At 38.3% G+C, this 15,981-nt stretch overlaps 1 protein-coding gene across 2 annotated transcripts in view; it reads left to right on the forward strand.

Moving 5' to 3' along the window:
* LOC117399319 (electrogenic aspartate/glutamate antiporter SLC25A13, mitochondrial) overlaps positions 1–15,981 on the forward strand; it is a 58,141-nt gene that overhangs the window by 15,607 nt on the left and 26,553 nt on the right. For both annotated transcript variants that reach the window (XM_033998413.3, XM_033998414.3), the window contains exons 5-7: positions 6,260–6,399; positions 9,365–9,511; positions 15,280–15,418. In XM_033998413.3, the coding sequence (XP_033854304.2) occupies positions 6,260–6,399; positions 9,365–9,511; positions 15,280–15,418 (426 nt within the window). The remainder of the gene's footprint in view (positions 1–6,259; positions 6,400–9,364; positions 9,512–15,279; positions 15,419–15,981) is intronic.

Genomic DNA, 15,981 nt, shown 5'->3' on the forward strand with positions numbered 1-15,981 from the left:
ACTTGTCATTGTTTTCTTGGTCTTTGTGAAGTGCGATTTTCTGATCTCGTACCATAAGGTATGAAAATTGTATCTTAATTGTGTATTTTCAAAAAAATTAGTAATGATGGTTGTTTTATTAGCCATAGAGAAGGAATATGTTGACACTTAGAAAACAGGCCACAGCAGCCAACACAAGTTTCACTTCATTTGAGCTGCTAATACTGTTGACTTGTTATACATTTTGTTTCATTCATTGCTCACACTGAGTATCTGCTACTTACTTTCACAGCGACGCCTACTTTACCCTCGCATACCACAGTCTCTTAAAAGTTACATCAGCACTTCATGAAAAATAAAACATAAACTATCCCACCTTGCTGTTCCTAATGTATTTGGTCATTGTGTAATAATCCGTTTGCGTCCAAATATTTGCATAATGCCGCACTGCCAATGTCCAAAATCATTCTTCTGGAGCATCTCTTCTGAGCCAAAAAACTTGAATTCCGCGTGTACTGTCAGATGTGCTGGCGCATGCCCAATGAAGCGTTGTATAAGCTACATTACCTCCGTGTGGAAACACACTAGTTTGTGTGACAAACATGGTCCAGCTAATTTTCCATAAGGAATGAACTTGTACCTGCTTTCGTTTTGTGCAGTAGACCTCTTTCACACTGTACATGTTTCCTTCGCATGTTATTATTATTTATTATTATTATTATTATTATTATTATTATTATTATTATTATTATTTATTTCTTAGACGCCCTTATATACATATTTTTTTAGGTCGGATCATCCTCAAAGACCTCATTTCAAAAGGAACTACACTGTTTCCAAATCTCATTAGCTAGTTTATTTGATACGTGTCCGTTATGCAAACATTCCGAATCAGCTGGAGCTATATCTAAGACATGAGGAGGTACACTGAAATAACACAGTGCTACTATAATTGTGGGTAGGTCTCTTCATTAGTTGGAAATGAGAACAACTTCATCTTGGTTTTCTTTTCCCCGCAACCACTTGCACAGCACAGACTTTTTTAATTTATTTTTTTATTGAATGCAACATTAATCATAATAATACATAAAAATACAACATGCGAAGGAAACAAGTACAGTGTGAAAGATGTCTTCTGCACCAAACGAAAGCAGGTACAAGTTCCTTCCTTATGGAAAATTAGCTGGACCATGTTTGTCACACAGACTAGTGTATTTCCACACGGAGGTAATATAGCTAAATAACGCTTCATTGGGCATGTGCCGGTATGTTTCAGAGCACATGTGGAAGTCATGTTTTTTGGCTCAGAAGAGATGCTCGAGAACAGTGATTTTGGACATAGCAGTGTGGCATTATGCAGATGTTTGGGCGCATACAGATTATCATACAATGACCAAATACATTTGGAACAGCAATGTGGGATAGTTTGTTTTATTTTTCATGTAGTGCTGATGTACCCTTTAAAAACTATGTTGTCTGAAAATCACAGCATTCCAATGTGAATGCAAGTAAGAACATAGATTGGCATATGACTTGGCGGTCCAGTCAAAATGCACTTGTGGTCCGGATTCGGACCGGAGTCTGCCTATTGAGTACTCCTGGTCTACACTTTCAACGATAAGTATTTCAGCTCTACTGAATGCAAGGACTTAAAGGGGAGCTTCATAAGTGCTTCAAGCACTACGTTAAGCCTCCAACGAGGGACAATGTCCTTCATAGGCTGACAAAGCTGTCGAGCTCCTTTTAAAAATTGCCCCGCCAGGAATTTAGCCCCTGGGAAGACTGAATTAGTTTAAATATGTCAAGCCGAATGGCTGCCAAATAGACCTTTTAAAGTAGAGGGGGATTTCCCCTCATCCAATAGGTCCTGTAAAAATTGCAGTATAACTGCCATGGAACAGGTCGTGAAAAACACCCCACTTGTACCCATACAGGGAACGCGTGGATGTCGCTCTGGCATTCTGCAAGGTGTCAATGACCCTATTGGATAACCCCAGATGGCTCGAATGCACTGGCTGAGTAAGCCCTCTTGAGAATACTCTTTGAAACCCTGCACTGTTTATTCGGGCAGGTAGCGTCCTTATTCAGGAGCGCTAGTTTTGGTGCTTGCACCAGCTAGGCAATAGCTTCTCAGCATTATGCAAGCTGTACAGCGTCCCTGTGGAATGTGAAACAGCAGAAGGATGGACCTCAAAAAGAAAGTCCGGGTGTACTGGGGAGACACCTGAGAGGGATCGGGATCATCTTCAGAGATTGTTTCCGAGTCTCATGTACAGGCCATAGAACCTGTAAGGCATCAGTGACCCTCTTGATCAGCGGCATTAACTCTGTTGACAAGGAAAGATGCGCTACTGGTATTGCGCTATCAAAGTCTGTCCTCCGAGGGGAACTCTTGATCGCCCATCTCCTCCGAGGCGGTGAAAGACAGCAGATCTATTTGCTGCTATTCTACGTTTGTTACCTCCTGCTGCTCTGGCTTCGCAATGGCACTGCAAGCAGAAACCAGAGCGACAACGAAATACTGCTGGAAGGACTGCGAACTGTCCGGCCTGAAGCAGAGCTGAGCCCAGCAACTACTAGTGAATCTTAAAAGGTAACCTTGATCGTTGTACAGAGTACTGACGGGAACGGGAGCAGGTCTGAACCTACAGTTACCACGGGAGCAATTTATAGGGATGCCCACCTATAGTGCTCTTGGTTAACCAGCAGTCCGAAATCTGAGGAAAGCCTACTGTAGCCCTAACGATAACACTATGTAACACAATTTTTGTTCCTGGGTAGTAAGTGTTATTTCCTAATTGCTTATGCCTCAAAAGTATAGAAAATGGCTATTATTCCCCACAAACTTTGCTTTTGTGACCAGGAGTGATATTTTGAAATTTACCTATTTCCAATGAGAAAACGGGTGAATTTGTGTCTTTTCGTTCACATAAAGTCAGAAAAAAACAACATATGAATCCAAATGAACATGTATTCATACTAAAGTGAGCTGTCAATGAAGGACAGTATAACGAGAACATGATGGGAGACTACATTTGGGGACTGATTCGTGAAAGTGATTTACAGTATAATCGTAAATCTCGAAAAATCTTTTGTAGTCATTTTTGTATTACTTTAGTATAAATACATGTTAATTTGGATTCATATGTTGTTTTTTTCTGACTTTATGTGAACGAAAAGACACAAATTCGCCCGTTTTCTCATTGGAAATAGGTAAATTTCAAAATATCACTCCTGGTCACAAAAGCAAAGTTTGTGGGGAATAATAGCCATTTTCTATACTTTTGAGGCATAAGCAATTAGGAAATAACACTTACTACCCAGGAACAAAAAAAAAAAAAAAAATTGTTACACGGTGTAATTCTGTAAGCAGAAGTAATGTGGCAACGAGACTGTGGGAGAAGCTACAAGCAGCTTAGCCCGACGCGTGCGTCTCTGTTAAACGCAGCCCTGCTGAGCCCAGCAGCTGCGTTCGTATGTCTGTGAAAAAAAAACAAAAAAACAGTACAGACCGAGAAACAATTCTCACACAAAACAGTAACAACTCGATTACCGTTAATTTAATATAATTATCGTAACAAACTACATTTTTATTTTTAAACTTCAAACAAAGCTAGCAGCCTGAGAGATAACACAAGCTGACCTAAGGTTGTCCTATCCTGGGGAAGGGGTGACTGAGCTGCCAGCTTCGCAAGGGGGCACAAGGCTGCTGCAGGACTAAGAAAACCACGGCTGAGTGCACAATACGTGTAAGAAACAATAATCGCTTTAATAAGTGTAATTACACTAGCGAATAAGCAGATATTAGTAACTTGATACTTATCTGTTCGTAGTCTCTCCCACTTTCAGGTCGGACGAAAGGAAAAATTGACTGTGTGCAGTCCATTTATTCCCTCAGGGTCGGGCATGACTGTGTCACAGGCTCTTACGTGCATCTTTGATATATCTTAGTCAGGTTATCAGGGTCTTTAGGTTAAATACCCATTAGGCAATGGTTACATTTCGTACTTGATAGGGAACTGTATAAAGTTACTTGAATAATAAATAAATCCAGAGAGGATCTGTTCACAGGTCAGGACAACAATATTGTCTAGTCAAACAGGTATGTTTTCTGATTTAACACTATACCCATCCTATCTTGCATATGTTTCACACAGCACACTGTTATGTAATGTGACCTAATATTCCAATCTAGTAAAGAAATACATTGTCATGTGCGAAACACACTACAACCCTACAGAATCAGAAATGTTGAATTTCAGTGCTGCATTTTTATTTTGTTCACGCTATTTTATAAAGTATATTTTTGATTAAAGGGTTGATTTGTCCCTAATGGTTTTCAAAGTTTAATTGGTTCAATAATGCTGAGCTTGTACTGACAATCTTTAATTGATTTGTTACTGAAATTGGAAGACACAAATACTACTCCTCACTTGGCAGTATAGCCACCTAAGACAGATGGTCTGAATTAAGACACTAGAGATGTTTCATATTTACTTTCTCAAATACTATGCATTTCCTAACATCTGTTTGGAACATGTTTCCTTTGCTTGGGCTGGACATGGCAAGAATCCTGGTGTTAAATAATGTTCAGGATTATATTCTTTAATAATTCTTTAGTTTGGAAAGAGTTACTGAAATCATAGCATGAAAGTGCAGGGAAGTTTGTTTGTACTTAAGCCAAAAAGAACAGGGAAAAAAAACAAAGCATTGCTTCTTAGTACTGAGTGTTGACAAGCACATAAAGGCTGATTATAAAATGCTCTTTGTGGCATTACTGTACATTTACTGCCACAGTTAAAGAAGCAAGGCTGCTTGAGCTGTCTTGTTTCATAGATATATATGAACTGGGTGAAACTTTAAAACTTGTTTTCTGCTAGCTGTTATTAATGCTGTTTGGATATAATGAGAAACTTGTTAACATGTAACTTCAGTAATCTCTCTTATTGTTCAGCATTTTGCATAATATTGAATAAATGGGAAAAGTGCTCTGTTACAATCACGTCTGTTAATTAATTGATGTTTGTGGTCCAGTCAGTGGTTTTCACACTCCTATCTGAGCTAAATGAAGGAAAGGGAACCAATACTCTGCAAAAAATGCTGGCAAAATGACTTTGTACACTGTGTGATTCTCTCTTGAAATGCAAAACCTGAATAATACTAAATCACACTTAGTAGAGGCATGAGTTTTGCTGAAGATATGTCATTATTGCCATACCTAATGTTTCCCTTATGTTAAATTTTGATTTAAAAGCAGTGTGGAGTAGTGGTTAGGGCTCTGGACTCTTGACCGGAGGGTTGTGGGTTCAATCCCTGGTGGGTGACACTGCTGCTGTACCCTTGAGCAAGGTACTTTACCTAGATTGCACCAGTAAAAACCCAACTGTATAAATGGGTAATTGTATGTAAAAATAATGTGTAAAAAATAATGTAATTGTATGTAAAAATAATGTGATATCTTGTAACAATTGTAAGTCGCCCTGGATAAGGGCGTCTGCTAAGAAATAAATAATAATAATAATAATAATAAAATAAAATCGTAAAAAGTGCATTTGTTTTGTAAAGCGAAAAACAAGGGGGATAAAATCGTTAGAAATAAAACCAGAAATCTGTCTCTAATCATGTCTGTATATAGGACAAAAATGTAATACACAGTCTTTGCTAAATACATTATTAATAATAATAATAATAATAATAATAATAATAATAATAATATATTGCTGTAGCATTATAACTACCATATTTAGTTATTTTATACATTGACCGCTGACCTGGTACTATAGATTTACTGATTTACACGTGAACCGCAACACACACACACACACACACACACACAAATATGCATGCATGTGTAAAAAGAGTAAAACTGACATTTTGCTTTCTTTGGTTGTTGCCATGCCTTTCATTTTATACATTTTGACCTTGGGTTGATATGCTTACTGTAAAGAAACAATGGGCTTATTACTGATCACAAAGATGATGCTGACAAACAAGACATTTTAGAAGAGGCAAATTAGCAGTTATTATTATTATTATTATTATTATTATTATTATTATTATTATTATTATTTATTTCTTAGCAGACGCCCTTACCAGTTTCACATTGATTGCTAAACTTTACCTTTTTTTGCAGCTTCAAAGAGTTAGGTTAGTAATTGCCATGTTCTTATGCATTGTGAAATAAGGTAATAGTGTGTGTATTTATGTGTTCAGTGACTTGTTTTATTTATTTATTTGTTGTTATTAACTCTTTCTGACTATTGCATTTCTGTCTTTTTAGAGGATGTCAAGCACGTTTTTAGCCAGACCACAATTCATCAGCACATTCCATTTAACTGGGACTCTGAGTTTATGCAGCTGCACTTTGGCAAAGAGAGAAAGAAGCTCCTGACATATGCCGAGTTCACGCAGTTCCTTCTGGTAGGTTTGTGCGATGTTCTCAATTTTCTCATTGTACAGTAACATTGAATGGTTTTGAGATGCAAAAAAAAAAAAAGGGTACATTTTGTGAATTAAATACTTGACATAAATTACAATGGCAAATAGCAATTGGTAAAAAAATATGTTCTTACTTTTCATTAGCATAACAACATTCAAGTCACTAATTGTTTTGATATGATCTTTTTTCCTTTTTAGACTTTAACTTGCTGAAGTCAATTTGTCCTGCTATTACACTGTAGATTTACTTCCTGTGCTGTTATTAAGGCCCGATCTAAAGTTAGATGTTATGATAGGAAATCGATGTACTGTATATGTCTTCACTGGTAGTTAATATACTGTATAGCTGCTATTATTAGTAGTAGTAACATTATCAATTGTATTATTATTTTATATATTTTTTAAACTTCCACCTTCCTACAGTGTCAGAGGTTCTAGCAATACTTTGCTATTGTTGCATAATGCATACTTTCATCAATAGCATGTTAACTTTGTTGGCTGTTTTTCACAGAAGTTGTGTTTCTTTGGCAGCAATTGGCTTTTATTAAACGATGTAATATTAGTTTCCAAGCGATTATTTACAAAGCGGATAAATGTTTATCAGTAGCCGCAGTGTGGAGTAGTGGTTAGGGCTCTGGACTCCTGACCGGAGGGTCGTGGGTTCAATCCCAGGTGGGGGACACTGCTGCTGTACCCTTGAGCAAGGTACTTTACCTAGATTGCTCCAGTGAAAACCCCTGTATAAATGGGTAATTGTATGTAATAATAATGTGTAAAAAAATAATGTAATTGTATGTAAAAATAATGTAATATCTTGTAACAATTGTAGGTCGCCCTGGATAAGGGTGTCTGCTAAGAAATAAATAATAATAATAATGATAATAGCCCGGCACTAGTCCTGTTGTATTACTGTGCGTGAGCCATTTTCTAATAGAATGTCTAGACCCGAAAACGGAGGCAGCAGGAGATTCAAGGCATGCCAAGTTTGCGTCTACATTACTATTACTATTTTCTTTAATGCTTTTTCTTATATTACACTTAACCTGGACCAGATGGGTTGTGAAAAGTACTTAAGGTACTGTTTCTACAGGGATTGTATATTACAAAAATCTAAACTATTGAAAGCAGGACCTACCCACAATCAAAGCCCTTACCCAATAACCCTATTGTCTCTGCTGGTTTACCTTTAATCTAATCATTAAATACCAAAAAAAAATAATAATAATGCCCTCGAAGTAAAGAAGTCACAGGTACTCGTGCTGTGTGTAATGAGCAGACGTATGTGTCTGAAGGGGAAATCTAGTTCAGTGTTTCCTCTCTAAACAGTAGAGTGGTCGCCTTTAATTGAGACACCTATGTTGCATGACTTTGACAGTATGATGGATGATCTATTAACTTTCTATTTAATGCACCAGATGTACGTCTTTTTCAGGACTAAAAAAATGGTTTCAATTGAACAGTTTTGACTGTTACAGTACTACAAGTATAACAATGTGTTTCAGATTGCACAAACCTTCTGTTTTATTGTTTTGTTTGTTTGTTTTTCCTTTATAACGTGTAGTGGAAAATGCCACAGTTGAACTTCATGTATGTTTAGTAATAGTGACTTTTAAACTATGCCATGTTTTGATTTTTACTAAAATGTGCATCATTTGTTCTATGGTATGGTTTTGATTTCTGGTTATAGAAAGTACCTAAAACAAGCTTATTAAAAGAGAGGCGATCTATGTGGAGAGAACTGAAGGTTGGCTTTTAAACTGGAAGGTGTTGCTGACATCCTGTCATCTCCAACACTGATTTGTGCTTTTCCCTTTTCATTGAACATTTTGTTTTCATTGACACACAACTTCAGGCTTTTTGTTACATGTTGCACTGTAAACAGTAAGCTAGAGTTCATGTGTGAAATGTATATTGATGCTATGTTTGTGTTTGCCAGAAATAATCTTTCGCATTGTATAGCTCTGTTGTTGCTCAACATATGAAGCGTTTCTCCCCTGTCATTGGGAATCATCATTCTGGAAGGTATACTGTTTAACTTTACTGACACATACTTCTAAATGTATTGGTTTGGAAACATTAAATCAAATGTCTTGATTATCTCTAAAGTCTGTCAGGTTTTTGCTTGGATTTTGACAAAATGTCTGACTGTCCTGTTCCCTGGATCTTTATTTATCATAGGGGCTGACAGTTGTACTGGAATGATATATTTTACCTCCATGAGACGTTTTTATTTCAGTAACGTTTCGAAACCACACCGACCAGTTCCCCTGAGCTGCCCTATCATATTTAGTAAGTTTGATGAACAGTGGTATTGTAACTCTCAGGTTTAAGCCAATTTGCATTGGACTTCAGTACATCGCTGCTGCTGCTCTGTCCTATATGGTGTGATTTATAGTAAGTTCACTTCTGTGAATTTACCCTAGGGTATCTTTTAATTAAGGATTATGGCATTTGTTATAGCCCATGGTTGTTGGTACAAGAACAGAATGATTGCAGCTCCACCAACTGCTGACTGAGAGACACTGAACAGAGCTTCTCAAAGGGGGGTTTAACACCAGGATTAGTGTTGCATTTAGCAGTTTAAACACCAGAATGAACCAGACATTTCCATCAACCCCACGAGTAGCCAAAGCAGTGTTCTGATTTCATCGTTATTTCGCTTTTATTTGTGCATTTTTAAGTTGGAAACGCTGTTAAATGATGACCCGGACATATCTGCAGTCATATGATTTTATGTAAGCTAATCTTCGTATTTGTATGGGGAGGGGAGTGGACACTATTGTACAGTATTAAGCTTTTTTTTTTAATTATTATTATTATTATTATTATTATTATTTGTGACGTGCAAATGGCAATCTTGAATGAAGCTCTGCTGAAAGGACTGTAATATCATCAGATATTATTTCAATCTCTCCTATAATGCTGGAACAACATCTTTGCATTGCAGGAAATGCAGCTTGAACATGCAAGACAAGCTTTCATCCAGAGGGACAAAGCCAGGAAGGGAACCATTGCAGCTTTGGACTTCAGGGACATCATGATCACTATCCGGCCCCACATGTTGACACCATTTGTAGAGGAGTGCCTCGTAGCGGTGAGTGGAAGTTACAGAAACCCCTGCCTTATGCATTGCCTCCAGTGGTCCAACCCATTCCAATCTGTGTCCACATCTTGGCTATTTTTAATATGTTCCTATAAGCATGGAGTACTGTATTCCTCCGTGTAATCTCTCACAGAAACACCATTGATGGTTGTGCAATCCATCATTTTCTGTAAGTGCTTAACTGGTTTGGGAGCTGTAGACCTGTCAGTACTGTAAGTACGCTTTTCTAAGGTGTGTTGAGATCAAGAAAAAAACCTCTCTCTTTTTTTTTTTTTGATGGATTGAAAACTCAAAATTCAAGCACTAATACGCATAAGTATCCTAAAATCCTCTGGATGCATTATCTTTCTTGGCCCCTGTAATCCTAGCTAAAGGATTTGGGCTTTAGGTTTAAGTGCTGTAAAAGGAAAGACCCTACCAAGCAAAAATGTCCGGTAGAGATACTGTATGTATGATGCTATGTGTTTTTTTTTTTTTTGGTAATGTGATAACCATGTGCAGTAAATTGTGTAAGAGCCTGATACATTCAGCACTCGGATATACAACACTCAGATACACGTCAGTTGCGTTTTATTACCATCCGTGTATTAAGAAACCAATCAATTCCTGAGTAGCTGCTGTGCTATTACCATACCTAACTTGTTACAGTACAATGACACTTGATGTGACTAAAGAAGATTGAACGACCAGTAGCATTAAAAAACGACAGTACAGCGTAATGCAAATCTGGATTTTACAAGTTTCTGAATTTTTTTTTTCTTTAAGTATACATGTGATCTTGTTTTTAGCAATAATGAAATGCATTAGTTTCAGGTCTCTCTGGTGCCAATTTAATTTCTTTTAATTTTTTTTTTTTTTTTTTTTAACTTTGCTAGTTGAGTATTGTATATGATACAAATTGTTTAAAACAATTACAAAAAAAGAATCACGTCCTAGTTTCATTTTACCTTTCTTTAAAAAAAAAATATGTATAAGTTTCCTTATAGGGCAGGATACATCTTTAATTTGGTGACCCCTTATTTTTATTTCTGTATTAAAATATATTATAGAAGAAGTGTATTTTATCCTGCAAAGTTTAAGAAAAAAAGTAGACAATGGAGTACTCATATTTAAAGGGTACATAAGGACCTTTTTTATTTTATTGTGTTACATGTTCCCATGTGTTGCTACGGCTGTTTATGCAAGGTGTGTGTTTTAATATTTTTTTAAATATATTTTGACCACTTTTTTAAACTTTTTACATTGCATTCCCTTCCTTAAGATGGCTTCCCATGTACCCGCATGGACCTCTCAGAACTACATTTCCCATCATCCTCCTGCTCACTGGTAAATCTACCTCAGTTAGATATGTGAGCGGGATAGCGTCTCCTGGCAATCTGAAAACTCCTCTACGCAATTTACATAGGCTAATGATTTTGCTTATATTAAGGAAGATTAAATAGTATTCCTTTTGTAAGTAAAGAAGTGACAGCATTTCATTTGATCAGAAAAGGAATACAAATGAATCTCTTTACATCTGGATCCATGTCTCAGCCTATACTCAAAAAAATGAACTCTAGCGTGGATAAGTACTGTATGTGAACTTGCCTGGCGCACTGAATGCATGCCTGCCACAGGGCTCCCCTGGGTCCTAAACCCTGCTAGGTCCGCTCAGGTGCAAATGATTTGTTTGAATGGTCACAAAATTAGTGAAATGGTTTCAGCCTGTGAGTACTCAAACTTGTAGGTAATTTCCCTCAGGTATATAAAGACTTTCAAGCTGCAACTCACATAGTGATCCAACAAAGCAACCACGAAGACCAAGGAGCTTTCAAAACAAGTCAGGGATGAAGTGGTAGAGAGGCACAGAGCAGGAGAAGGGTACAAGAAAATTTCAAAGGCGCGGATTATCCCTCTCAGCACAGTGAAGTCCATCATTAAGAAGTGGAAGATGCATCATACCACCCAGACACTACCCAGATCAGGTCGCCCTCCCAAACTGAGCAGCCGGACAAGCAGGAAACTGGTTTAGGATGTCACTCTGAAGCCAACAATGAGAGATCTGCAAAGTTCTGTGTCTGAGAGTCAGTGTTCACACATCAACAATAAGCCGGTCCCTACACAAAACTGGCCTGTATGGATGGGTGGCAAGAAAGAAGCCATTACTCAAAAAGAGTCATCTTAAAGCACGTATGGAGTTTGTGAAAAAGCATGTAGATCATACTGCAGACATGTGGAAAATGCGTTACGTCTGGCTCAAACCCAGCACTGCACATCACCCAGCCAACACCATCCCAGCTGTCAAGCATGGTGGTGGCAGCATCATGTTATGGGGATGCTTCTCTTCAGCAGGGACTGGGAAGCTTGTCAGGATAGAGGGGAGAATGGATAGTGCAAAGTACAGGGGAATCCTTGAGGAAAACCTGTTTGATTCAGCCAAGACTCTGAAACAGGAGGAAATTCACATTTCAGCAGGACAATGACCCAAAGCACAAAGCCAGAGCTGTACTAGAGTGGTTGAACAAGAAGAGAATTAATGTTCTTGAGTGGCCCAGTTAAAGTCCTGAGTTGAATCCAATCGAAAATTTATGGCGAGACTTGAAGATTGCAGTCCATCGACGATCCCCAACAAACTTATCAGAACTGGAGCAATTTTCCTGTGAAGAATGAGCAGAAATTTCACCATCATACTGTGCAAAGCTAGTAGAGACCTATCCAAAATACTCATAGCAGTAATTGCTGCAAAAGGTGCTTCTACCAAGTACTGACTTAACCGTTTGCGGTCCATTTATTAAATGCGCGTCAGGCACGCCAGGTCTAATTAATTTTCACATGTGCAGTTAATTTTAGACGCGCTGTTTAAAAGTATTTTTTTTCACAGTCAGACGGGTTTAAATGGCCCTGCATATCAACAAAGCACTCACTAGGCATCTCCAGCCCCGCCCCACCCTTTCGTTCGCTATAGCTTTCACCTATGTAAGAAATAAATAATAATAATAATAGTCGTACATACCGATCAATCATCTCCTGATCACTCGTTTTATCACCAAACTCCTCAATAATGCGATCCAAGTCATTATTTTATTACTATAACAGCTCAAAAAAGCTCTGCAAATGTCCGTGTTCCCTGTGCGCTGATTCACAGGCAGCCAGCTTGTTTACTTACGACCGCCCCGTTATCTGATACCAGGGCCATGTATGACTATTCATGAGATATGCCTTTTTTTTTTTTTCCCTGACTTGTCTCGGCTCCTGTCGTTCCCACTCGGCCATTGACTGGTTTTCTCGACTTTTTCCAGAGAAAAAACGACTAAAACCCATTTTTTGCGTTTCTATAATGATGTCGGACAGGGTCCGAAAATGGACCTGATAGGAATAATTGCAATGTCGGACCAGGTCCGACAATGGACCGCAAAGGGTTAAGGGGCTGAATACTTAAGAAACCGTTTAATTTCATTTTGTACATTTTCTTTGCAGGTTTTGCAGACTGTGACAGGGTCTTACATCACGTGCGTGGATAGCTGCTGTTTATAAAGTACAGAGAGACATTGGGGGTGGAGTTGAACCGCCGGCACAGGCGCGCAGGATTTATTAATACCAACAGAAATGAAATAAAAGATGGTCATGTGATGTTACCAGCCATGGTAACGCACAGAGGACACATACAGCAAGCTGTACAAAGGCTAAATAAAACGCAGTACAAAAACTACAAATAAAAGGTGCCCCAGAGGGCGAGCGCTAGCCTTACGTAGTGTAGCCAGGAACCGGCTACACTACGTAACCCTCGCTATACATCACATGGGATCACTATCCCCTAACTAACCTACTCATGAGCCGGTATTCATGCTTCACACGGCCTTGGCTGGGCATTGTCTTCACAAGCACTGCTTGCAGTCTCAGGGTTGCGTAGCTGTCGTTCCTGCAGAGCGGACCCTCTCCTCCCGAGTAGACGCCGCTCCCCTCTGGCATGGCGTTGCAGTCGCCCCGAGCCATCTCCCACGGATGTTTTTAAACTGACGGACACTCGGTCAAGACCCTCCCACCTGCTGATTGAGGTCCAGCACAGCCAATCACTTGCTGCCATTCCCCTCAACCAAGCCTAACAGGCAGCAAGTCTCAATCGAGCGCCCGTCTGTAAAATAATAATTCAATCAAACAAATCAACTCCAAAACGACACACAATAAACCCATTTCCCCATACAAATTATACCAACACTAAATATACATGTGCAGGGCAATTGCCCTGCTACACAGACATTTAACCTCCTCCTCATAAAACAGTGTTCGGTTTAACCACTACAGCTTTGAATAAAAAAAAAAAGTAATTCAACAAAATGTGACATTATTGGTAGGGGGTAAATACTTCTGCAAACCACTGCATGTAATGTTTTCATACAGGAAGGTCCTGGTTTGCAGATTGGACACTGGAGGATATCATGGAGATAGAGCTAGAGATGGAAAGTGGAAATCAAAGAATGAAGATGCAGTTTCTTAGGCAGAAAAAGGGACTAGATTTGCAGCAGTAATCAGCAATAAAATAGAATCTCAGAATTTGATATTATTGAATTGCTACTGTATAATGTAATAACTATAGTTGTTGTGTAGAAATGAAATTACAAAGACAATAAGATCATTTATTCATAAAAAAAAAAGATTTTGAAAGTAAAATATTCCTTTGAATATCACCATGAGTCTCTGCATTCACTTTCAATATGATATTAGATCAAACATTGCCGAAGTGAAAATAAAAACCAGAGATCTTCCACATAGCTTTGATGTTGGAGGTTATGCACAATATTTCCATACTGTACCAGTTTAAGGACTTAGAAAATTTGGTCACCTTAGGAATGCTAGTCTTGTTTTAGGCCTGACAGAACCCACCCACAGTAATATTTCACATGACAAAATATATTTATTGTCTTTTGTTTTCCAGATTTTTTTTTTTCCCCTGGCATTTTTTTTGCTGTTTTTATTTGTTTCCACTGTGGTTGTTCAGGCTGCAAAGTTAAATTGAGTATCCTCCAATGTAATGATTGTAAAGATTCTTGATTTAAAACAGCAAACCAAAAATCAGCTCTCCCAAAGGCCAAGGTTACATTGCCATCTAGTGACTGGGATGGCGTCTCCTCTCCTTCAGTTGGAGAGACTCTTACCCCAACCCCCACAGGCAGAATTCCACCATTTGATTTGTATTTTCCATTTGCCCAACCAAGCCTAACATTTTCCCATCACAATCCAACAACCAATTAATCCAATAATTCTTCCTGGGTTTTTGCTGTAAATAAACAATAGTTATCACATTTAAATGATGAGCTCTACAGTGGGCCAATTTACTGAAAAGAAATAAAGGTAAATGCATGTTTTTACACTGCAGGACTGTAAATATTTGCATTACAGCACTTTCAGCCTACTATTTTCAGATTTTCCTGTTTTAGTTAGTACCATTTTAATTAAAACCTTTTTGAAGCTTCAGATTCTCTCACTTTACAACGGTTCTCGTTGCTGTAAATCTACATGTGTATTTATTTAGTTTTCTGATGCTTTGCTGGTTTAGAATATTCTTTAGCCTTTGGGTAGTTTAAGAGAAATAGTCATGTGTCATGCACAGAGCGCTGCCTTGATCCACCAGTTTACTGAAGATATCATAAAGCATAAAAGTAACCTGGAGATAATATGTATATGTTTTATTTATTTTAATAAGACGTGTTTGCTCAGTATTTAGCCTTAATATTTTACAGTGTTTTTTTTTACATCTTTCTCCTTTTTTTTTTTGACTTTAGGCTGCCGGAGGTTCTACTTCTCATCAGGTCAGCTTTTCCTACTTTAATGGGTTTAACTCTCTGCTTAACAACATGGAGCTCATTAGGAAGATCTACAGTACTCTGGCCGGTACTAGAAAAGATGTTGAAGTCACTAAAGGTTAGCAGCAATTATTTTTTTTTTTCTTCTCCTGATTGTGCCTGCTGGATGTTTCCCAGGGTTTACAGGAACACATTCCCACATGCTTAGCTTAAAGATCATGTCTGCATTCTCCACTCTGTCTGTGACACATCCTTTTAACTACCGTGGATAGGTTTTCTCACCCACCCCACATGCCTTTGTTTCAATGAGTATTGCGTTAACGTAAACTAAAGTAAGAAACCTGGAGTTTTTAAAGGGTCCTAAACTTGCTAGGCCTTCTGCCAAATTGGCACTCTATTAAAATAACCTTCTAGTGAAGTTGATAGATTCTGTAAACTTGTACTAGCAGTAGAGCAAACCACGCTACATTCTCAGAATGAGATGTTATCGGCCTTATCTGGCCACTTTTTACTGCAAGTTCCCATTGCAGCTGAAAGGCTTCATTAGTGTGTCCTACTGGGACTGATGCATGCATATTTCCACGTCCCCTTCTGTGTTCTCCATTCATTGACCCAAATCTGATTAGTACCTTATGTTTAGCGAGACAAACATTTCAAGCACCGTGATTTGTAGCCACACAG

The sequence above is a fragment of the Acipenser ruthenus genome, chromosome 4, assembly GCF_902713425.1.
Source record: "Acipenser ruthenus chromosome 4, fAciRut3.2 maternal haplotype, whole genome shotgun sequence".
NCBI lineage: Eukaryota > Metazoa > Chordata > Actinopteri > Acipenseriformes > Acipenseridae > Acipenser > Acipenser ruthenus.